Here is a 23761-nt window from a genome sequence, read left to right on the forward strand (position 1 = left end):
CCACCCCACCTCGACGGGATAGTACGTCGGATGTCAGGAAGGGGTTAAACAAGATCACTGTCAAATTTCAGTATCCTTTGCCGCTGTTGTCAGACTTGTTTGCCCGGATTAAAGGTGCCAAGTGGTTCACCAAGATAGACCTTCGTGGTGCGTACAACCTTGTGCGCATTAAGCAAGGCGATGAATGGAAAACCGCATTCAATACGCCCGAAGGTCATTTTGAGTACTTGGTGATGCCATTTGGGCTCTCTAATGCACCTTCAGTTTTTCAGTCCTTCATGCATGACATTTTCCGGAAGTATCTGGATAAATTTTTGATTGTTTATCTGGATGATATTCTGGTTTTTTCTGATGATTGGGACTCGCATGTGGAGCAGGTCAGGATGGTTTTTAAGATTTTGCGTGAAAATTCTTTGTTTGTTAAAGGCTCAAAGTGTCTCTTTGGTGTACAGAGGGTTCCCTTTTTGGGGTTCATTTTTTCCCCTTCTGCTGTGGAGATGGACCCAGTCAAGGTCCGAGCTATTCATGATTGGACTCAACCCTCGTCAGTTAAGAGTCTTCAGAAGTTCTTGGGTTTTGCTAACTTCTACCGTCGTTTTATCGCAAATTTTTCTAGCGTTGTTAAACCATTGACGGATATGACCAAGAAAGGCTCTGATGTAGCTAACTGGGCTCCTGCTGCCGTGGAGGCTTTCCAGGAGTTGAAACGCCGGTTTACTTCGGCGCCTGTTTTGTGCCAACCTGACACCTCACTTCCCTTTCAGGTGGAGGTGGATGCTTCGGAGATTGGGGCAGGGGCCGTTTTGTCGCAGAGAGGCCCTGGTTGCTCTACTATGAGACCTTGTGCCTTTTTCTCCAGGAAGTTTTCGCCGGCAGAGCGAAATTATGATGTGGGCAATCGGGAGTTGTTGGCCATGAAGTGGGCATTTGAGGAGTGGCGTCATTGGCTCGAGGGTGCTAAGCATCGTGTGGTGGTCTTGACTCATCACAAAAATCTGATGTATCTCGAGTCTGCTAAACGCCTGAATCCTAGACAGGCCCGCTGGTCATTGTTTTTCTCCCGTTTTGACTTTGTGGTCTCGTATTTACCAGGTTCTAAGAATGTGAAGGCCGATGCTCTGTCTAGGAGCTTTGTGCCTGATGCTCCTGGAGTCGCTGAACCTGTGGGTATTCTTAAGGAAGGAGTTATCTTGTCAGCTATTTCTCCTGATCTGCGGCGTGTGTTGCAGAGATTTCAGGCTGGTAGGCCTGACTCTTGTCCATCTGACAGATTGTTTGTGCCTGCTAAATGGACCAGCAGAGTCATTTCCGAGGTTCATTCCTCAGTGTTGGCAGGGCACCCGGGAATTTTTGGCACCAGAGATCTGGTGGCCAGGTCCTTTTGGTGGCCTTCCTTGTCAAGGGATGTGCGGTCATTTGTGCAGTCCTGTGGAACTTGTGCTCGAGCTAAGCCTTGCTGTTCTCGTGCCAGCGGGTTGCTCTTGCCCTTGCCTGTCCCGAAGAGACCTTGGACACACATCTCTATGGATTTCATTTCTGATCTTCCGGTGTCTCAGGGCATGTCTGTCATCTGGGTGATATGTGATCGTTTCTCCAAGATGGTCCATTTGGTTCCTTTGCCTAAGCTGCCCTCCTCTTCTGATCTGGTTCCTGTGTTCTTCCAGAACGTGGTTCGTTTGCACGGCATTCCTGAGAATAGTGTGTCGGACAGAGGATCCCAGTTTGTTTCCAGGTTCTGGCGATCCTTTTGTGGTAGGATGGGCATTGATTTGTCGTTTTCGTCCGCTTTTCATCCCCAGACTAACGGACAAACGGAGCGAACTAATCAGACTCTGGAGGCTTATTTGAGGTGTTTTGTCTCTTCTGATCAGGATGATTGGGTGACCTTCTTGCCGTTGGCTGAATTTGCCCTTAATAATCGGGCTAGTTCCGCCACCTTGGTTTCGCCATTTTTCTGCAACTCTGGTTTCCATCCTCGTTTTTCCTCGGGACATGTGGAGCCTTCTGACTGTCCTGGGGTGGATTCTGTGGTGGATAGGTTGCAGCGGATCTGGAGTCATGTGGTGGACAACTTGAAGTTGTCACAGGAGAAGGCTCAGCGTTTTGCCAACCGCCGCCGCGGTGTGGGTCCCCGACTTCGCGTTGGGGATTTGGTATGGCTGTCTTCTCGATTTGTTCCTATGAAGGTCTCCTCTCCCAAATTTAAGCCTCGCTTCATTGGTCCTTACAAGATATTGGAAATCCTTAATCCTGTATCCTTTCGCCTGGATCTTCCGGTGTCGTTTGCCATTCACAACGTATTTCATAGGTCCTTGTTGCGGCGGTACGTTGTGCCTGTGGTCCCTTCTGCTGAGCCTCCTGCTCCGGTGTTGGTTGAGGGCGAGTTGGAGTACGTGGTGGAGAAGATCTTAGATTCTCGTCTCTCCAGGCGGAGGCTTCAGTACCTGGTCAAGTGGAAGGGCTATGGTCAGGAGGATAATTCCTGGGTGGTCGCCTCTGATGTGCATGCGGCCGATTTGGTTCGTGCCTTTCACACCGCTCATCCTGATCGCCCTGGTGGTCTTGGTGAGGGTTCGGTGACCCCTCACTAAGGGGGGGGTACTGTTGTGAATTTACCTTTTGGCTCCCTCTAGTGGTTACTAGTGATTTGACTCTGGGAATGTCTGCCATTCCTTGTATGCTCACCTGGGTCGTTAGGTCAGGGGTGTTGCTATATAAGCTCCCTGGACCTTCAGTTCAATGCCTGGCAACGTTGTAATCAGAGCTAATCTGTTGTGCTCTTGTCTACTGATCCTGGTTCCTGCTAGATTAAGCTAAGTCTGCTTTCTTGCTTTTTGCTATTTGTTTTTGTTTGCATTTTTGTCCAGCTTGTACATAATCTGTATCCTATCCTTGCTGGAAGCTCTAGGGAGGCTGGAGTTCTCCCCCCGGGCCGTTAGACGGTTCGGGGGTTCTTGAAATTCCAGTGTGGATTTTTGATAGGGTTTTTGTTGACCATATAAGTTATCTTACTACATTCTGCTATTAGTAAGTGGGCCTCTCTTTGCTAAACCTAGTTCATCTCTGTGTTTGTCATTTCCTCTTACCTCACCGTTATTATTTGTGGGGGGCTTGTATCCAACTTTTGGGGTCTATTCTCTGGAGGCAAGAGAGGTCTTTGTTTTCCTCTTCTAGGGGTAGTTAGTCCTCCGGCTGGCGCGAGACATCTAGCGACCAACGTAGGCATGTTCCCCGGCTACTTCTAGTGTTGGCGTTAGGAGTAGATATATGGTCAACCCAGTTACCACTGCCCTATGAGCTGGATTTTTGTACTTCGCAGACTTACTTGTTCCTCTGAGACCCTCGCCATTGGGGTCATAACAGACGTGTTCTCCAAAAGGGCTGGGGAGACCCTTCCGCCTCACCGCCCCTATGACTGTCCTATTGACCTCTTGCCTGGTGCAGAGCCTCCCCGGGGTTGAGTCTATCCGTTATCTCTTCCGGAGATGGAGACAATGTCCCAGTATATCTGAGAGAATCTGGCAAGAGGATTCATAAGGAAGTCAGTGTCACCTGCAGGGGCTGGGTTCTTCTTCGTACAGAAGAAGAGTGGAGAACTGCATCCATGCGTAGACTACAGGGGTCTTAACGCCATTACCGTTAAGAATAAGTACCCACTACCCCTGATATCTGAGTTTTTTGATAGGCTACGGGGAGCAAGGGTATTTACTAAATTAGATCGGCGGGGTGCTTACAACCTGATTCGCATCCGTGAGGGGGACGAATGGAAGATGGCTTTTAACACCAGGGATGGGCACTATGAATATCTGGTGATGCCCTTCGGGCTTTGTAATTCCCCAGCCATTTTCCAAGACTTTGTTAACAACATCTTCAGGGATATGCTCTCCACCTCGGTCGTAATTTATCTGGATGATATTCTCATCTACTCTCCAGATATTGTCTCCCACCGGAGAGATGTTTGCAAGGTCTTCGACCTCCTACGGGCTAACTCCCTCTATGCCAAGTTGGAGAAGTGTGTGTTTCAGCAGGAGTCCTTACCTTTCCTTGGTTACAGTATATCATCTCTGCCCAGGGATTGGCTATGGATCCTGCCAAGCTACAGGCTGTGATGGACTGGCAGGAACTCCATTCTCTCAAAGGGGTGCAGCGCTTTATGGGGTTTATTAATTACTATCGCCAGTTCATTCCCCAATTCTCAACTTTGGTAGCTCCCTTGGTTGCTCTCACCAAGAAGGGAGCAAATCCCAAGTTGTGGTCGGAGGAGGTCTCAAAGGCCTTTCTCTCGATTAAGTCACACTTCGCTAGAGCTCCCATCCTACATCGCCCCGATGTAGATAAGCCATTTATTATGGAGGTGGATGCCTCATCTGTTGCTGCTGGATCAGTTCTCTTCCAAAAGGATTCTCAAGGTCGGAAGCATCCTTGCTTCTTCTTCTCCAAGACCTTTTCACCAGCGGAGAGGAATTATTCCTTCGGGAACAGGGAGTTGCTAGCCATGAAGTTGGCTTTCTCAGAGTGGAGACACCTCCTGGAGGGAGCTCGTTTTCCCTTCCAAGTGTTCACAGACCACAAGAACTTGGTGTATTTACCGACAGCCCAGCGGCTAAATTCTCACCAGGCTAGATAGTCCCTGTTCTTCTCCCGGTTCCATTTCACCCTCCATTTTGTTTCCAGGGAGAAGATCATTCGTGCCGACGCTCTCTCTCGCTCTGTAGTGTCATCAGAGGAGGAGCCTTGGCTTATTGTCCCTTCAGAGAGCCTGAGAACTGTGGCTCCGGTTTCGCTAGAGTCTGTGCCCCCAGACAAGACTTTCCTTCCATCTAATTTGCGACCGGAGGTTCTCTCTTGGGCTCACTCGTCCAGGGTGGGTGGACATTTTGGGACCAAGAGGACATCTGAGCTCTTGGCGAGGATGTACTGGTGGCCGCATATGGCCCGTGACGTAGGGGACTATATTCAGGCGTGTGTCTCCTGCACTAAGAATCGGTCTCCTCGGCAATGGCCTGCTGGGCTACTTTACCCTCTGCCGGTGGCAGACAGGCCCTGGGATATGGTCGGGATAAACTTCGTGGTAGGCTTACCCAAGTCTCGTAGCTGTACAGTTATCTGGGTAGTCACCGACCATTTTTCTAAGATAGTGCTCTTGTTTCCGCTTCCACAGTTACCTTCTGCACGGGCTTTAGCGGCGTTGTTCGTCAAAGATGTTTTCCGTCTCCATGGCATGCCTGAAAAAATTGTCAGTGACCGGGGTCCTCACTTTGCATCTCGGTTTTGGAGAGAGCTCTGTCGTTTACTTAGCATGGAGCTGAATCTCTCTTCTGCATACCATCCCGAGACGAATGGGTTGGTAGAGAGGGACAACCAGACTCTGGTCACATACTTGCAACATTTTGTCTCCGCCAGGCAGGATGACTGGGCATCTTTGCTACCTTGGGCGGAATTTGCCTTGAACAATGCCGTAGCCGACTCTACCGGGCAGACTCCATTTCTCCTTAATTACGGCCAGCATCCGCGTGTCCCTCTGCCCATGCCCGTGTCATCCACTGATTCTAGGGTGGCAGACTGGGCGGTGGAGGCACGTGACATTTGGGACCGCACACAGGATGCCATCCGGGCCTCCAAGAAGAGAATGAGGGTTTCTGCTGATGTACACCGGTGCCCCGCTCCAACCTTTGCTCCTGGCGACTCAGTGTGGCTCTCCGCCCGTAACATCAGGCTGCGAGTTGAGTCCACTAAGTTTGTACCTCGCTACATTGGTTCTTTGAAGGTTCTGGAACAGGTCAACCCTGTGGTCTACCGTTTGGCTATTCCTCCGCGCCTTGATATCACCGACACCTTTCACGTTTCTCTCTTAAAGCCCGTCTATTTGTCCCGGTTTTCCGAGTCATCTGCCGGGACATCGGGTTCATCCACGGATGAGTTTGAGGCGAATGCTATCGTAGGGTGCTGGACTGGAAAGGGCCTAATAACCAGGGGCCTTCCCAGCCTGATAATATAAGCCCGTAGCTGCCTCCTTTACCTTGGCTTGTTGTCATTTTTTCATTTATTAATCAGCTAAACACAAGTAAAGTAAACTACACAAGCATGGCAGATCTATTTATCTACAGCATGTCTATAGATCTGATTATGTCATTTACCTACACCAGTGCCCATGTTCCTAATGGTATATCGGTGAAACCACGTGGGATTTCAAAATGAGAATCAACCACACTGATATACCATAAGGAAGAAAAGGTTGGATCTCCCAGTCCCCAAACACTTTGTCGTAATGGGACATACGGAGAAACAGCTTAGGTTTATACTCCTAGATACTGTCCATCCCCAAAAAAGGAGGAGATAGAATCCGTCTCCTTAAATGAAGAGAACTTGAATGGATACACAGACTTAACACCCTTAAACCAAATGGTCTCAATATAGAATTTCAAGGGAATCTATCACTAGAAATAACGCTGTTAACCTGCAGATATGGGGTTAATCTGCAGGCTAACAATGTTATGTTGCTGTCCGACCCCTGCATGCAGCCGGGAGAAAATGATCTTTATTCTCCCTGCCAGCATTTGGTATTCAGTCATGGAGGCGGGGGGGGGACGCTGGTGCAGACTGAGTATATAGAGCGGCCACTGTAACTGCGCCCCAGCCCTGACTGACAGCGGCCGCAGTGTAGAGCCAATGTCAGTCTGGCGCAATTACAGCGGCCACTGTGTATACTCAGAGCGGTGACTGAGCTGCCCCTGCCCCCATGCCTGAATATCGAATGTTGGTGGGGAGAATAGAGATCGTTTTCTCCCAGCTGCATTTGGCTTGCCCGGATATTTAGCTTCATCTTATAGCAGTATAATTAGGAAGCGAAGGAGCGCCATTTGACTTTTCAATGCAAAATTGACTGGAATTGAGATGGGATGCCATGTTGCGTTTGGAGAGCCCCTGATGTGCCTGATGTGGTGAGCCGTAAAAATAAAAAAATATATTTTTTCACAAAAATGATTTTTTCGCCCCCAATTTTTTATTCTCCCAAGGGTAAGAGAATAAATTGGACCCCAAAAGTTGTTTTAAAATTTGTCCTGAGTATGCTGATACCCCATATGTGGGGGTAAACCACTGTTTGGGCACATGGGAGAGCTCGGAAGCGAAGGAGCGCCATTTGACTTTTCAATGCAAAATTGACTGGAATTGAGATGGGACGCCATGTTGCGTTTAGAGAGCCACTGATGTGCCTAAACATTGAAACTCCCCAAAAGTGACACCATTTTGGAAATTAGACCCCCTAAGGAACTCATCTAGATGTGTTGTGAGAGCTTTGAACCCCCAAGTGTTTCACTACAGTTTATAACGAGGAGCCGTGAAAATAACAATTCTTTTTTTTTCCCACAAAAATTATTTTTTAGCCCCCAGTTTTGTATTTTTCCAAGGGTAACAGTTGAAATTGGACCCCAAAAGTTGTTGTCCAATTTGTCCTGATTACGCTGTTACCCCATATGTGGGGGTAACCACCGTTTGAGCGCATGAGAGAGCTCAGAAGGTAAGGAGTGCCATTTGGAATGCAGACTTAGATGGAATGGTCTACAGGCGTCACATTGCGTTTGCAGAGCCCCTAATGTACCTAAACAGTAGAAACCCCCCACAAGTGACCCCATATTGGAAACTAGACCCCCCAAGGAACGTATCTAGATGTATTGTGAGAACTTTGACCCATTAAGTGATTCACAGAAGTTTATAATGCAGAGCCGTAAAAATAAAAAATTATATTTTTTCACAAAAATGAACTTTTCGCCCCCAATTTTTTATTTTCCCAAGGGTAAGAGAACAAATTGGACCCCAAAAGTTGTTGTACAATTTGTCCTGAGTACGCTGATACCCCATATGTGGGGGTAAACCACTGTTTGGGGGCATGGGAGAGCTCGGAAGGGAAGGAGCGCCGTTTGACTTTTCAATGCAAAATTGACAGGAATTGAGATGGGACGCCATGTTGCGTTTGGAGAGCCATTGATGTGCCTGAACATTGAAACCTCCCACAAGTGACACCATTTTAGAAAGTAGACCCCCTAAGGAACTTATCTAGATGTGTGGTGAGCACTTTGACCCACCAAGTGCTTCACAGAAGTTTATAATGCAGAGCCGTAAAAAAAATCATATTTTTTCACAAAAATGATTTTTTCACCCCCATTTTTTATTTTCCTAAGGGTAACAGGAGAAAATGGACCCCAAAAATTTGTTGTACAATTTGTCCTGAGTATGCTGATACCCCATATGTGGGGGTAAACCACTGTTTGGGCGCATGGCAGAGCTCGGAAGCGAAGGAGCGCCATTTGACTTTTCAATGCAAAATTGACTGGAATTGAGATGGGACGCCATGTTGCGTTTAGAGAGCCACTGATGTGCCTAAATATTGAAACCCACCACAAGTGACACCATTTTGGAAAGTAGACACCCTAAGGAACTCATCTAGATGTGTTGTGTGAGCTTTGAACCCCCAAGTGTTTCACTACAGTTTATAACGCAGAGCCGTGAAAATAAAAATTCTTTTTTTCCCACAAAAATGATTTTTTAGCCCCCAGTTTTGTATTTTTCCAAGGGTAACAGTTGAAATTGGACCCCAAAAGTTGTTGTCCAATTTGTCCTGATTACGCTGTTACCCCATATGTGGGGGGAAACCACCGTTTGGGCGCATGGCAGAGTTCGGAAGGGAAGGAGCGCCATTTGGAATGCAGACTTAGATGGACTGGTCAGCAGGCGTCACATTGCATTTGCAGAGCCCCTGATGTAACTAAACTGTAGAAACCCCCCACAAGTGACCCCATATTGGAAACTAGACCCCCCAAGGAACTTATCTAGATGTGTTGTGAGAACTTTGAACTCCCAAGTGTTTCACTACAGTTTATAACGCAGAGCCGTGAAAATAAAAAATCCTTTTTTTTCCACAAAAATTATTTTTTAGCCCCCAGTTTTGTATTTTCCCAAGGGTAACAGGAGAAATTGGACCCCAAAAGTTGTTGTCCAATGTGTCCTGTGTACACTGATACCCCATATGTTGGGATAAACCCCTGTTTGAGCACACGGGAGAGCTTGGAAGGGAAGGAGCACTGTTTTACTTTTTCACCGCAGAATTGGCTGGAATTGAGATCGGACGCCATGTCGCGTTTGGAGAGCCCCTGATGTGCCTAAACAGTGGAAACCCCCCCAATTATAACTGAAACCCTAATCCAAACACACCCCTAACCCTAATCCCAAGGGTAACCCTAACCACATCCCTAACCCTGACACACCCCTAACCCTAATCCCAACCCTATTCCCAACCGTAAATGTAATCCTAACCCTAACTTTAGCCCCAACCCTAACCCTAACTTTTGCCCCAACCCTAACTAGCCTTAACCCTAGCCCCGACCCTAGCCCTAACCCTAGCCCTAATGGGAAAATGGAAATAAATACATTTTTTTAATTTTTCCCTAACTAAGGGGGTGATGAAGGGGGTTTTATTTACTTTTATAGCAGGTTTTTTAGCGGATTTTTATGATTGGCAGCCGTCACACATTAAAGACGCTTTTTATTGCAAAAAAATATTTTTTGCGTTACCACATTTTGAGAGCTATAATTTTTCCAGATTTTGGTCCACAGCGTCATGTGAGGTCTTGTTTTTTGCGGGACGAGTTGACATTTTTATTGGTAACATTTTCGGGCACGTGACATTTTTTGATCGCTTTTTATTCCGATTTTTGTGGGGCAGAATAACCAAAAAACAGTTATTCATGAATTTCTTTTGGGGGGGCGTTCATACCGTTCCGCGTTTGGTATAATGGATATAGCAGTTTTATTCTTCGGGTCAGTATAATTACAGCGTTACCTCATTTATAGAATTTTTTTATGTTTTGGTACTTTTATACAATAAAAACTTTTATAGAAAAAATAATTATTTTTGCATCGCTTTATCCTGAGGACTATAACTTTTTTATTTTTTCGCTGATGATGCTGTATGGGGGCTCGTTTTTTGCAGAACAAGATGACGTTTTCAGCGGTACCATGGTTATTTATATCCGTCTTTTTGATCACGTGTTTGGCGGTGTGACAATAAAGCGTTGTTTTTTGCCTCGTTTTTTTTATGGTGTTCACTGAAGGGGTTAACTAGTGGGATAGTTTTATAGGTCGGGTCATTATGGATGCGGCGATACTAAATATGTGTACTTTTATTGCTTTTTTTTATTATTTAGATAAATGTATTTATGGGAACAATATATATATATTTTTTTTTTTTGATTTAAAAAAAAAATTTTTTTTACACATGTGAATATTTTTTTTTTACACTATAACATTGCCCCAGGGGGGCATCATGTTATAGTGTAAGATCGGTGATCTGACACTTTGCTGTGCACTGTGTCAGATCAGCGATGTGACGTGCACTCCTGCAGGCTTACCAGCGCTTGCTCTGAGCAGGCGCTGGTAAGCCACCTCCCTGCAGGACCCGGATGCAGCCCCGCGGCCATTTTGGATCCGGGGCCTGCAGGAAGGAGGAGGTAGGAGAGCCTCAGAGCAAAGCGATCACATCACGTTGCTCCGGGGGTCTCAGGGAAGCCCGTAGGGAGCCCCCTCCCTGCGTGATGCTTTCCTATACCGCCGGAACACTGCGATCATGCTTGGAAGGCAAGCCACAAAAATCCATTGCTAAAGAAGCTGGCTGTTCACAAAGTGCTGTATCCAAGCATATTGATGGAAAGTTGAGTGGAAGGAAAAAGTGTGGTAGAAAAAGGTGCACAAGCAACCGGGATAACCGCAGCCTTGAAAGGATTGTTAAGAAAAGGCCATTCAAAAATTTGGGGGAGATTCACAAGGAGTGGACTGCTGCTGGAGTCATTGCTTCAAGAGCCACCACACACAGAGGTATGCAGGACATGGGCTACAAGTGTCGCATTCCTTGTGTCAAGCCACTCTGGACCTATAGACAATGCCAGACGCGTCTTACTTGGGCCAAGGAGAAAAAGAACTGGACTGTTGCTTAGTGGTCCAAGGTGTTGTTTTCAGATGAAAGTAGATTTTACATTTCATTTGGAAATCAAGGTCCCAGAGTCTGGAGGAAGAGTGGAGAGGCCACAATCCAAGCTGCTTGAGGTCTAGTGTGACGTTTCCACAATTACAATGATGGTTTGGGGAGCCATGTCATCTACAGGTGTATAGGTGCACTGTGTTTTATCAAGACCAAAGTCAGCGCAGCCGTCTACCAGGAAGTTTTAGAGCACTTCATGCTTCCCTCTGCCGTCAAGCTTTTTGGAGATGTAAATTTCATTCTCCAGCAGGACTTGGCACCTGTCCACACTGACAAAAGTACCAATACCTGGTTTAAAAACAACAGTATCACTGTCCTTGATTGGCCAGCAAACTCGCCTGACCTTAACCCTATAGAGAATCAATGGGGCATTGTCACGAGGAAGATGAGAGACACCAGACCCAACAATGCAGATGAGCTGAAGGCTGCTATCAAAGCAACCTGGGCTTCCATAACACCTCAGCAGTGCCACAGGCTGATCACCTCCATGCCACGCCGCATTGATGCAGTAATTGATGCAAAATCATTTTTCAAGCTGATGTTATAAAGTATTCTAATTTACTGAGATAATGACTTTTGGGATTTCATTGGCTCTAAGCCATAATCATCAACATTAACAGAAATAAACACTTGAAATAGATCATTCTGTTTGCAATGACTCTATATAATACATGAGTTTCACTTTTTGTATTGAAGAACTGAAATAAATTAACTTTTTGATGATATTCTAATTTTGTGAGAAGCACCTGTATATAAGATGCAATCCCTGTCACTGCACTCCCTCCTTGTGGTGCAGATCAGATTGAGTGCTTACTGGGACTCGACTGATGTCTAGCACCTCTAGCTTCTGTAATCGTCCCTTATAGGGAGTGATGCTTTGCAGGGCTCCTGGGGTGGTAACAGTGCACGCAGGTACATTATATTCCCCTGTATACCCCAGCAACACGCTTTTACACCAAGTCATGGGTACTATTCCACATGTGAAAATGGCTCTTAAAATCTCTCTGTACCTTTAAATGTGCTCTGTATGTCGCCAGATCCTGTTTGGGAACGTTTTCCCTGAAAGAAGATGGCGACCGCACACTTGGTACCTGTACTGCACATGCAGCAGACACCCTGATTGGCTGGCTTATTATGACGCACAGGGAGATGCGCAGTTGCATGTTTCCAGACGCCGATTTTGGCACTTTATGTATGCAATTAATATTATGTCCACAGGTGAGTAAGTCATACCTCTCTAACGATACCCATGTGATCACTTATACATCATCAATGCACTTGGCACTTTATATGTATGTATTCTCCTATTGAGCACATTTTTAATAGTCATGTTTTGTAATACTGTGTATTGTATTATTTACCAATAGCATCTAACGGTACACTGTTTTTTTTATGTACTTTTCATTAATGAGATAGTAATTGTAACATATTGAAATGCTGCTATATATACTTCCTGCTTTTTTCTATTCACTGCGTGAAAAAGGTTGGTCACAATCGAAACATTGCCACACCATATGGGCTAATAAAGTCCACTTTTCTTCACACATTTTTGGAGTGCTGCCTGCTTTTTTATTTTTATTCATACTACCAGTGTCAGACTGGAGCACCTTGGGCCCACTAGAGGAAATCATTCTTCGGGGTCACTATGTAGCTACATAGAAATAAATATAAAACTACCAATTGTGTGGTAAAACACACTAATATCAGAGTATAATATAAGGTAGTACACATCTTAATGATATAGCAGGGAATGGGGTAGCCCCCCCTATAGAAGGTAATGTAGACCCTCATAGAATATAATGTAGCACCCCTCATATAATATAATTCAGCCCTCCACAAAGAATATAATGCAGCCCTCCATAGAGTATAATGCAACCCCCTCATAGAATATAATGTAGCCCCTCTCATATAGTAAAATGCAGACCCCTCATAGCGTATAATGAAGCCCCCATAGGGTATAATGCAGCCCCCCTCATAGGGTACAATGCAGCCCCCATAGACAATAATGCAGCCCCCCATATAGTATAATGCAGCCTCCATCTTAGAGTATAATTCTGACCCCCTCATAGGGTATAATTCAGCCCCCCATAGAATATAATGCAGCCCCCCATATAGTATAATGCAGCCCCCACTTAGTGTATAATGCTGCCCCCTCATAGGGTATAATGCAGTTCCTCATATGGTATAATGAAGCCCCCTTCATAGGGTATAATGAAGCCCCCTCATAAGGTATACTGCAGCCCCCCTCATATAGTAAAATGCAGCCCACCAGAATATAATGTAGACCCTAATAGAGTATAATGTAGCCCACCCCCACCCCATAGAATATTATCCAGCCCCGCAGTCTTACGGCCACCAGGACTGACTCACTACTATATATACAGTGCATACCAAAAGTTTGGACAAACCGTCTCATTTAAAGATTTTTCTGTATTTTCATGACTATGAAAATTGTACATTCACACTGAAGGCATCAAAACTATGAATTAACACATGTGGAATTATATACTAAGCAAAAAAGTGTGAAACAACTGTGGTGCAGTGACCAATGTTACATCCAGGGGGCGCTGCGTGTGCACTTCAAGATGCACTTGGAGGCATAATTGTGATGAAACAGTGACTGGCAGTGTTGTGAATGGCCGGTATGTATCGCAGAGGGGGGTGGCCCTGTGATGGAAGCCTGGGTATGTTTTGCTCAAGCATATCTACTGCTGAGGGTTTTGTTTACATTGGGAAGGCTTCCAGGTGATTGGAGAGATGGGTGGGTCCAGTCACCTACAAAGCCACCCAAAGAGGTGTATCTGAACACCTAAGATGGTTTTCTGTTTAAGGACCTGTGGTGATGTCACGCTCACCTGACTGGCCAAGTGACAGGTACCTGGGTGTGGTTACACCTATGTAAAGGAGGTGTGTGTAGCACATGGTGTGAGTGTTTAGGAGTCTGCAAGTGTGGACAGACTTCCATGTGTCCTGGCTGGACACTGCAGAGTGGCCTGTGTGTTGGATGGTTCCAAGTGGGGACAGATGTCCGGAATAGCACATGGTTGGGCTTTGGCACGGAGTGGCCTGTGTGCTGTAGGTCCTGGATGGTCAGTGTTGGAGGCTCCTGGGAGTGGAGTCGTCCTGGAAGCACCTAGAGACCGTAGACCTGGACGGTCAGTGTTGGAGGCTCCTGGGAGTGGAGTCGTCCTGGAAGCACCTAGAGACCGTAGACCTGGAAGGTCAGTGTTGGAGGCTCCTGGGAGCGGAGTCGTCCTGGAAGCACATAGAGACCGTAGACCTGGACGGTCTGTGTTGAGGACCTGGGACTGACGTGAAGTCAGCGAGAGGAGTGGAACTCCTGAAAGGTAACCCCGGACAAGGGGATTGTAATATATGGCAGAGAAGTTTATCTGCTGCATGAACAGACTGGTGGTCGTGATAAGTTCATGGACATAATGAAATAGACTGTATGTCATATGGTTTATGAAGTTTAATAAACCAGATTTGACCAGATTTGTGTGAGGTACCGTGCCTGAGTGCTTGAATCCTATGCCAAGCAAGTGTCCCCCAACACACTCAGGTAGCGTATCACCACACAACTGAAATTATGTCTTATATTCTAGGTTCTTCAAAGTAGCCACTGTTGTGAATTTGGATTCTGGGCTCCCCCGGTGGCTACTGGTGGAATTGAACTGGTGTCTTCATCTTCTCTGTTCACCTGTTCCCATCAAGATTTGGGAGTCGCTATATAACCTTGCTGCTCTGTTAGTTGCTTGCCGGTCAACAATGTTATCAGAAGCCTCTCTGTGCTTGTTCCTGCTCCTAGACAACTACTAGATAAGTTGGACTCTTGTCCATGTTTGTTTTTGCATTTTGGTTCCAGTTCACAGCTGTAGTTTCGTTACTGTGTCTGGAAAGCTCTTGTGAACAGGAATTGCCACTCTGGTGTTATGAGTTAATGCCAGAGTTTTAAAGTAATTTCTGGATGGTGTTTTTGATTAGGGTTTTCAGCTGACCATGAAAGTGTCCTTTCTGTCTTCTGCTATGTAGTAAGTGGACCTCAAATTTGCTAAACCTATTTTCATACTACGTTTGTTATTTCATCTTAATTCACCGCCAATACATGTGGGGGGCCTCTGTCTCCTTTTGGGGTATTTCTCTAGAGGTGAGCTAGGACTAATATTTTCCTCTGCTAGCATTATTTAGTCCTCCGGCTGGTGCTGGGCATCTAGAATCAACGTAGGCATGCTACCCGGCCACTGCTAGTTGTGTGTTAGGTTTAGTTCATGGTCAGCTCAGTTCCCATCTTCCAAGAGCTAGTTTCTATATATGCTTATGCTATGATCTCTTGCCATTTGAGATCATGACAAGCCACCTTTTGTTTTGATGACGGCTTTGCACACTCTTGGCATTCTCTTGATGAGCTTCAAGAGGTAGTCACCGGGAATGGTTTTCACTTCACATGTGCGCCCTGTCAGGTTTAATAAGTGGGATTTATTGCCTTATAAATGGGGTTGGGACCATCAGTTGTGTTGTGCAGAAGTCTGGTGGATACACAGCTGATAGTCCTACTGAATAGACTGTTAGAATTTGTTTCATGGCAAGAAAAAAGCAGCTAATTAAAGAAAAACGAGTGTCCATCATTGCTTTAAGAAATGAAGGTCAGTCAGTCTGAAAAATTGGGAAAACTTTGAAAGTGTCCCCAAGTGCAGTGGCAAAAACCATCAAGCGCTACAAAGAAACTGGCTCACATGAAGACCGCCCCAGGAAAGGAAGACCAAGAGTCACCTCTGCTTCTGAGGATAAGTTTATCCGAGTCACCAGCCTCAGAAATCGCAGGTTAACAGCAGCTCAGATTAGAGACCAGGTCAATGCCACACAGAGTTCTAGCAGCAGACACATCTCTACAACAACTGTTAAGAGGAGACATTGTGCAGCAGGCCTTCATGGTAAAATAGCTGCTAGGAAACCACTGCTAAGGACAGACAACAAGCAGAAGAGACTTGTTTGGGCTAAAGAACAGGAATGGACATTAGACCAGTAAAAATCTGTGCTTTGGTCTGATGAGTCCAAATTTGAGATCTTTGGTTCCAACCACCGTGTCTTTGTGTGACGCAGAAAAGGTGAACAGATGAACTCTACATGCCTGGTTCCCACCGTGAAGCATGGAGGAGGAGGTGTGATGGTGTGGGGGTGCTTTGCTGGTGACACTGTTGGGGATTTATTAAAAATTGAAGGCATACTGAACCAGCATGGCCACCACAGCATCTTGCAGCAGCATGCCATTCCATCCGGTTTGCGTTTAGTTGGACCATCATTTTATTTTTCAACAGGACAATGACCCCAAACACACCACCAGGCTGTGTAAGGGCTATTTGACCAAGAAGGAGAGTGAAGGGGTGCTACGCCAGATGACCTGGTCACCAGACCTGAACCCAATTGAGATGGTTTGTGGTGAGCTGGACCGCAGAGTGAAGGCAAAAGGGCCAACAAGTGCTAAGCATCTCTGGGAACTCCTTCAAGATTGTTGGAAGACCATTCCTGGCGACTACCTCTTGAAGCTCATCAAGAGAATGCCAAGAGTGTGCAAAGCAGTCATCAAAGCAAAAGGTGGCTACTTTGAAGAACCTAGAATATAAGACATATTTTCAGTTGTTTCACACTTTTTTTGTTAAGTACATAATTCCCACCAGCTGCACTGCCGTTTGCCCAGCACACAGGGGGTACGCGATGAAGTGACATCATCATGCACCCGCTGTGTCAGAGGCAGAGGGGATTGATGGGAGAGGGAGCGTCATCTGACGGTCGCTCCTACATTATTGCTGTCAACTGTATCGGCATCTATGATGGCGCCGGGTACCCTTGACTTATAGGCCCCACAACGACCACATGGGCTGGGGGCCCCTGGAGGAGCGGGGGCCCTAGTCTGCCGACCCTGATGGCGGGCAGTGTTAGCCGCAGGCTGTAGCTAACACTGCCCGCTATTAAAGTGAAATGAATATTCACTGCTTTCCATGCCCATGGGTATGGGGAACAGTGAATATTCATTTCTCGTTAGCAGTGGGCACAGGCTTTAGCCACTGCAACCAGCTCCTGCCTCCTGTGACCCGCTGCCGCTCAGCTGGCACCAGGCGGGGCCCCCTGACTCACAGGCTCCACAGCAGCTGCATAGTGTGCCGCTATTAGCAACATGCCACTGGCTGGGGGCCCCTGGAGCAGCGGGGGCCCTAGATATTTGTTTTGGAGGACCTTGCACCCACAGTTGTTATATACGGTGCTGATCCAATTTTTCAGCTACATGTCTATCTATCTATCGCTGTCTTTTGTATATCAGCCGGTCCAGTTTGCACGTGCCAGGGCTCATCTGCATACCAGCTGGTACAGTGCATTATATTATATGGAAGACTACTGGGCTCATTATACTATGTGGATGACTATGGGGTGCATTATACTATATGGAGGACTATGGTGTGTGCATTAAGCTATATGGAGGACTATGGGGTGTGCATTATACTATATGGAGGGCAGTGGGGTGCATTCCATGTGGAGGACTATGGGGTGCATTATGCTAAACAAGCAAAATTCTGCCTATTCATCAAGTGATTGGATTATTTATGATAATCTGAACTCAGCGCATGTAAATACAATCAAAATGTTTCTGTGTGATGGTGCAATATGTTAGCATTTGGGGCCCCACTTTAATCTTTTGTTCAGGGCCCCACTTTGTCTAAAACCGTCCCTGCTAACAATTAAACATCTGTCATTTCTATTCTGCATTCTATGGCGGTATGTGTCACACGGACAGAACAGAGATGTCACACTTTATATAATCCGTGTGCACATGTGCTGGACGTATTGACGTCCATGCTGATAGAAAAAAACATGCAGTTGGGAAGATGTGGCCTATCCAAACAGCCGATTATCCTAACGAGCAGATATTGATTATTGATGGCCTATCCAAGTATTCTAGACCTGTTTTAGGTTTTGTTGACACATTATAATTTTTATTCATGTGAGGATATGGCCGCTTACTAAAGACTATAGGACGAACGGACGTAGAGCGGAGTCTACAGCTCTAAGAGATAGAGACTTTTTCCATCACTGGCGCACCCGTTACATCAATATTATTGTAATTTAATCGTTATTTGCTTGCTCATCAGTTCATCCTCAGGAATGAATGTTTCTATACAATGGCAGCCAACAGAGGAAGGCGAGCAGGCTAGATCTTATGTAAACCTAAGGCCAGACTCTATCAAACTCATCTGTATGAAGGTCTCATGCCCATTGCACTCCCAAACTGAGGCCCAATGTGTGGATGGAGATAGTAGACCCATGGGAGCCGTCATCACAGGGGTTTCACATACAGTCCCAGCTGATGGAATATCCTTTGTTCTATGAGCTAAATGAACATGTTTAAGGGGGAGGGAGAAAAAGACAACATTGAATCAAGCAGTTGTTGGGGGGGCTTCGAAGTGAGAGGATCCAAGCTGGGATGGATGGTCTAGGGAGTTTTGGAGATCGGTTACCGGCTGGAGGGATATCCATGAGCTACAGTCGTGATATCCATCGTCTGGAGGAACATAGGCTGTGACTGCACACTATACCGGCTGGAGATATGAAAAGCTGTGGGCCAACCAAAAGTTGGGAGACAGTGGGTATCGCCTGGAATGGGGCCAGTGGAACTACCAATCTCAGATTGGGAACTTGTGGATGGAGGACATTGTATTTTGGTCATCTACATGGATTTGTTGTACAACCATGGATGTATGGAATAAAAATAGTTGCATCGTTAACCTGCTTAGGTGATTCTTATAACCCACAACCTCAGATCCTCACAATTCAGTTTTGTATTTTTCTTAGCAAAAGCTGGGATTGGGACTCAAATTTCTAATTATTATTCCTCCTGGTAGGATGCACTTCCGTTTTTGAATATTAGAGGGACTGTTCATTACTTTTATACAGATGACCTATAATAATAATAATAATAATTTTATTTATATAGCGCCAACATATTCCGCAGCGCTTTACAAATTATAGAGGGGACTTGTACAGACAATAGACATTACAGCATAACAGAAATCACAGTTCAAAATAGATACCAGGAGGAATGAGGGCCCTGCTCGCAAGCTTACATCCTATGAGGAAAAGGGGAGACACGAGAGGTGGATGGTAACAATTGCTTTAGTTATTTGGACCAGCCATAGTGTAAGGCTCAGGTGTTCATGGAAAGCTGCATGAACCAGTTAACTGCCTAAGTATGTAACAGTACAGATACAGAGGGCTATTAACTGCATAAAGTGTATGAGAACATGATGCGAGGAACCTGATTATGGTTTTTTTTTTGTTTTTTGTTCTTTTTTACGATAGGCCACACAAGGATCGTTAGGTTAATGCGTTGAGGCGGTAGGCCAGTCTGAACAAATGAGTTTTTAGGGCACGCTTAAAACTGTGGGGATTGGGGATTAATCATATTAACCTAGGTAGTGCATCTTTAGTATCAATCATCAATGCAAAATCAGCTAGGTTCCGACACCCGGCAACCCCATCATACAGTTGTTATCAGCAGTGGCCTGATATACACAGTGTATAGGGTGGAACACCACACTTTAGTGGTTGCTGCCAGGTACTGCAGATCAGCTCCCATTCTCTTCAGAGTTGATCTGCAGTATCTGGCAGCGGCCATTAAATACTGTATGGAGCTTTGGCTAGCCGCTTTGTGCCCTGTTTACTTTTGCTCCATCAGAGATGACAACAGTTGATCCGGTGGGGAGGCCGGTGACAGATGACAGATTGATCTTATAGTCATTACATATCCAAAGGATAATGAATATAACATAAGTGGACAACCCCTGTAAATAAGTGCATCCAAAAATAGATTGTATACATAATGCCATTTAGAGAAAATGCTACTACTTTAGAAGTTCACTATGATAATTTGTTGTGAAATTAGTCTCTTAAAACTACTAGTTTTGCTTTTTCCAATGTTTATTACTCTGCTTGTCATTTTAATTACTCTATCGGTACGATGTTTACTTAGTTTATTATACTATCTTCATGGGTAGAGGCTGAACTGGACCGGTACCAGGTGTTTCTTGCAGAAGCTGTTCGGGATTCAGTTACAATTGTGCTGTCCGAGGTGGCACCATCCTTCTTAAAGAACAGTTTATTGAGAAACTGAAAGAGAAATTAAACAATTTTTTAGGAATTGAAGTGTTATGTAATGTGACTTGGGAACATGTTTGACACAGATGTGATGGTACAATAAGTGAAAGATGCTTCCTGTTTCCACAAGTGAATATTGAGCATGTGCAGTGCTGGACTAAAGGGGCAACATGCTGTGGAATAAAATTTGAATGTTTTTATACAAGGGATTGGGATATGCAATTTTCTCTACCTTTTTCTTGAATCCAACGTTCACAGCAAATACCGTATTTTTCTAACTATAAGACGCACTTTTTTTTACCCCAAATTTGGGAGGAAAATGGGGGTGCGTCTTATAATTCGAATATACATTACTGGCCGCATTGGAGCAGGGTCCCAAAGTCACTGCTGGAGGAGGCAAGAGTGGAACGTTGCTGCAGGGATGAGGGGGTGTTTGGTGGTGCGGGGGAGCCCCGCTGACATTTTGTGAAAGCCCGGGTCCCCTGCACTTCCATGGTTTACGTTGCGGTGGACTCCGGGAAAATGCTGCTGAGAGCAGCGCATGTACAGATCAAGATCTCAGCACCAAGATCTCAGGAGATGAGGTCTCAACGCCAAGATCTCCACCTGCACATGTGCCGCCCTGGCCGCCATTTTCCCAGAGTCCACCGCAAAATAAACCATGAAAGTACGGGGGCGCCGGGCTTTCACAAAATGTTGGCGGGGCCCCCGCACACCAAACACCCACAGCGTCGCACATCCAAATACCCCTTTCTCCCAGTCTGGGGTCCGCAGCATCGCCCCCTCCAGCCTCCACCAGCAGCGACCCTGGGATCCTGCTTCACCGCAGCCACCATCTTCGGTAAGCAATAAGACACATGGATTGTAAGAAGCACCACCATATTATTAAAAAAGGTTTTTTTTTATATGGTAACACATTACAGGCTGAAATGTGGATCCATTTTTAAGCCTTTATTGTCACTTATGTGTCAAGTAAATACCCCTCTGCAAAATAATATTTATTTAATAATCAATTATATCAAATGAACTGAGACACCTTTATTCTTCTAAAAGATAGTCCACATTCACAGTACCACTTGGACTATCAGTGCGTTTTGCTGGTCAAATGTTGGGCTGCAAGACATCAGCCAGTTTCCTGAATGTGAATGTCTGCTGCAGGCAGTGGCAGCTCTGTAGATGACTGTTATATGAGAGAAGGGTTATTAAGATGTATGGTGGATTTACTACATGTTGTAAATGTCCAACCTAACATTTGTGAGCCTATCTGATCTGTTTCCTTATAAGCACTTATTAGCAACCACTCCCCCCCTACCCTCCAGACATTGTCCATCTAATTACAAGTGTGCAGGACTTCATCAGTCTTGACTTTTCCCCATAAAAAGGCGATGTAGTAAATGTTGTTCAATAATCCCAGTCATTTGTTTCATGCATTGAAAAACAAAGGTGTGGACCCCTGGGGGATAGTGGATTTGTCACACTTACCCTGGAATTAAGATACTAACTGATTGTGGAAACACAACTGTTAGTGGGTGCTCTCCTCCACTAGCCTGGCTGTCTGTAGAAAGACCATGCAGGCCAGGGCTCAAACCACTTAACACCTGCACTCCTTTCTGTGGGAAGAATACTACTAAGGGTACCGTCACACAGTGCAATTTTGATCGCTACGACGGTACGATTCGTGACGTTCTAGCGATATCGTTACGATATCGCAGTGTCTGACACGCAGCAGCGATCAGGGATCCTGCTGAGAATCGTACGTCGTAGCAGATCGTTTGGAACTTTCTTTCGTCGCTTGATCACCCGCTGTCATCGCTGGATCGTTGTGTGTGACAGCGATCCAGCGATGCGTTCGCTGGTAACCAGGGTAAACATCAGGTTACTAAGCGCAGGGCCGCGCTTAGTAACCCGATGTTTACCGTGGTTACCAGCGTAAAAGTAAAAAAAAAAAAACCGTACATGCTCACCATCTGATGTCCGTCCGGTCCCTTGCCGTCCGCTTCCCGCTCTGACTGTCTGCCGGCCGGAAAGTGAGAGCAGATCACAGCGGTGACGTCACCGCTGCACTCTGCTCTCACTGTACGGCCGGATCTGTCAGAGCAGGAAGCGGACAGCAAGGGACCGGACGGACATCAGATGGTGAGCATGTACGGTTTGTTTTTTTTTACTTTTACGCTGGTAACCACGGTAAACATCGGGTTACTAAGCGCGGCCCTGCGCTTAGTAACCCGATGTTTACCCTGGTTACCCGGGGACTTCGGCATCGCTCCAGCGCCGTGATTGCAACGTGTGACCGCAGTCTACGACGCTGGAGCGATAATCATACGATCGCTGCGACGTCACGGATCGTGCCGTCGTAGCGATCAAAATTGCACTGTGTGACGGTACCCTAAGACAACACAGGGTGAGGGTAACACACTGTGGTAACACTTTATTGGATCACCAACAGTCAATAACATATACAGTCATGGCCAAAAGTATTGACACCCCTGCAATTCTGTAAGATAATACTCAGTTTCTTCCTAAAAATGATTGCAAATACAAATTCTTTGGTATTATTATCTTCATTTAATTTGTCTTAGGGTACTGTCACACAGTCACACTTTGATCGCTACGACGGTACGATCCGTGACGTTCCAGCGATATCCATACGATATCGCTGTGTCTGACACGCAGCAGCGATCAGGGATCCTGCTGAGAATCGTACGTCGTAGCAGATCGTTTGGAACTTTCTTTCGTCGCTTGATCACCCGCTGACATCGCTGGATCGTTGTGTGTGACAGCGATCCAGCGATGTGTTCGCTTGTAACCAGGGTAAACATCGGGTAACTAAGCGCAGGGCCGCGCTTAGTAACCCGATGTTTACCGTGGTTACCAGCGTAAAAGTAAAAAAAAAAAAACAGTACATACTTACATTCCGGTGTCAGTCCTCCGGCGTCTCCGCTTCTCTGCACTGTGAGCGCCGGCCAGCCGGAAAGCGAGCACAGCGGTGACGCGGTGACGTCACCGCTGTGCTTTCCGGCTCTGCTGCTTACACAGTGGAGAGAAGCAGAACGCCGGGGGACAGACACCGGAATGTGAGTATGTACGGTTTGGTTTTTTTTACGTTTACGCTGGTAACCAGGGTAAACATCGGGTTACTAAGCGCGGCCCTGCGCTTAGTAACCCGATGTTTACCCTGGTTACCCGGGGACTTCAGCATCGCTCCAGCGCCGCGATTGCAACGTGTGACCGCAGTCTACGACGCTGGAGCGATACTCATACGACGCTGCGACGTCACGGATCGTGCCATCGTAGCGTCCAAAGTGTGACTGTGTGACAGTACCCTTAAATGAAAAAACACAAAAAGAATTGTCCTAAAGCCAAATTGGATATAATTCCACACCAAACATAAAAAAGGGGGTGGACAAAAGTATTGGCACTGTTCGAAAAATCATGTGATGCTTCTCTAATTTGTGTAATTAACAGCACCTGTAACTTACCTGTGGCACCTAACAGGTGTTGGCAATAACTAAATCACACTTGCAGCCAGTTGACATGGATTAAAGTTGACTCAACCTCTGTCCTGTGTCCTTGTGTGTACCACAT

General features: G+C 46.0%; 1 protein-coding gene across 2 annotated transcripts in view; it reads right to left on the reverse strand.

Moving 5' to 3' along the window:
* Positions 1-19374: 19374 nt before the first annotated feature.
* Positions 19375-23761, reverse strand: part of FAM47E (family with sequence similarity 47 member E) — a 60520-nt gene continuing 56133 nt past the window's right edge. The window contains exon 8 of one of the 2 annotated variants that reach the window (XM_077275765.1): positions 19375-20188. In XM_077275765.1, coding sequence (XP_077131880.1) covers positions 20048-20188 — 141 coding nt within the window. In that variant the 3' untranslated portion in view covers positions 19375-20047. The remainder of the gene's footprint in view (positions 20189-23761) is intronic. The other variant, XM_077275764.1, reaches the window with a different exon arrangement.

This window comes from Ranitomeya variabilis, chromosome 1 (assembly GCF_051348905.1).
Source record: "Ranitomeya variabilis isolate aRanVar5 chromosome 1, aRanVar5.hap1, whole genome shotgun sequence".
NCBI classification, from domain to species: Eukaryota; Metazoa; Chordata; class Amphibia; order Anura; family Dendrobatidae; genus Ranitomeya; species Ranitomeya variabilis.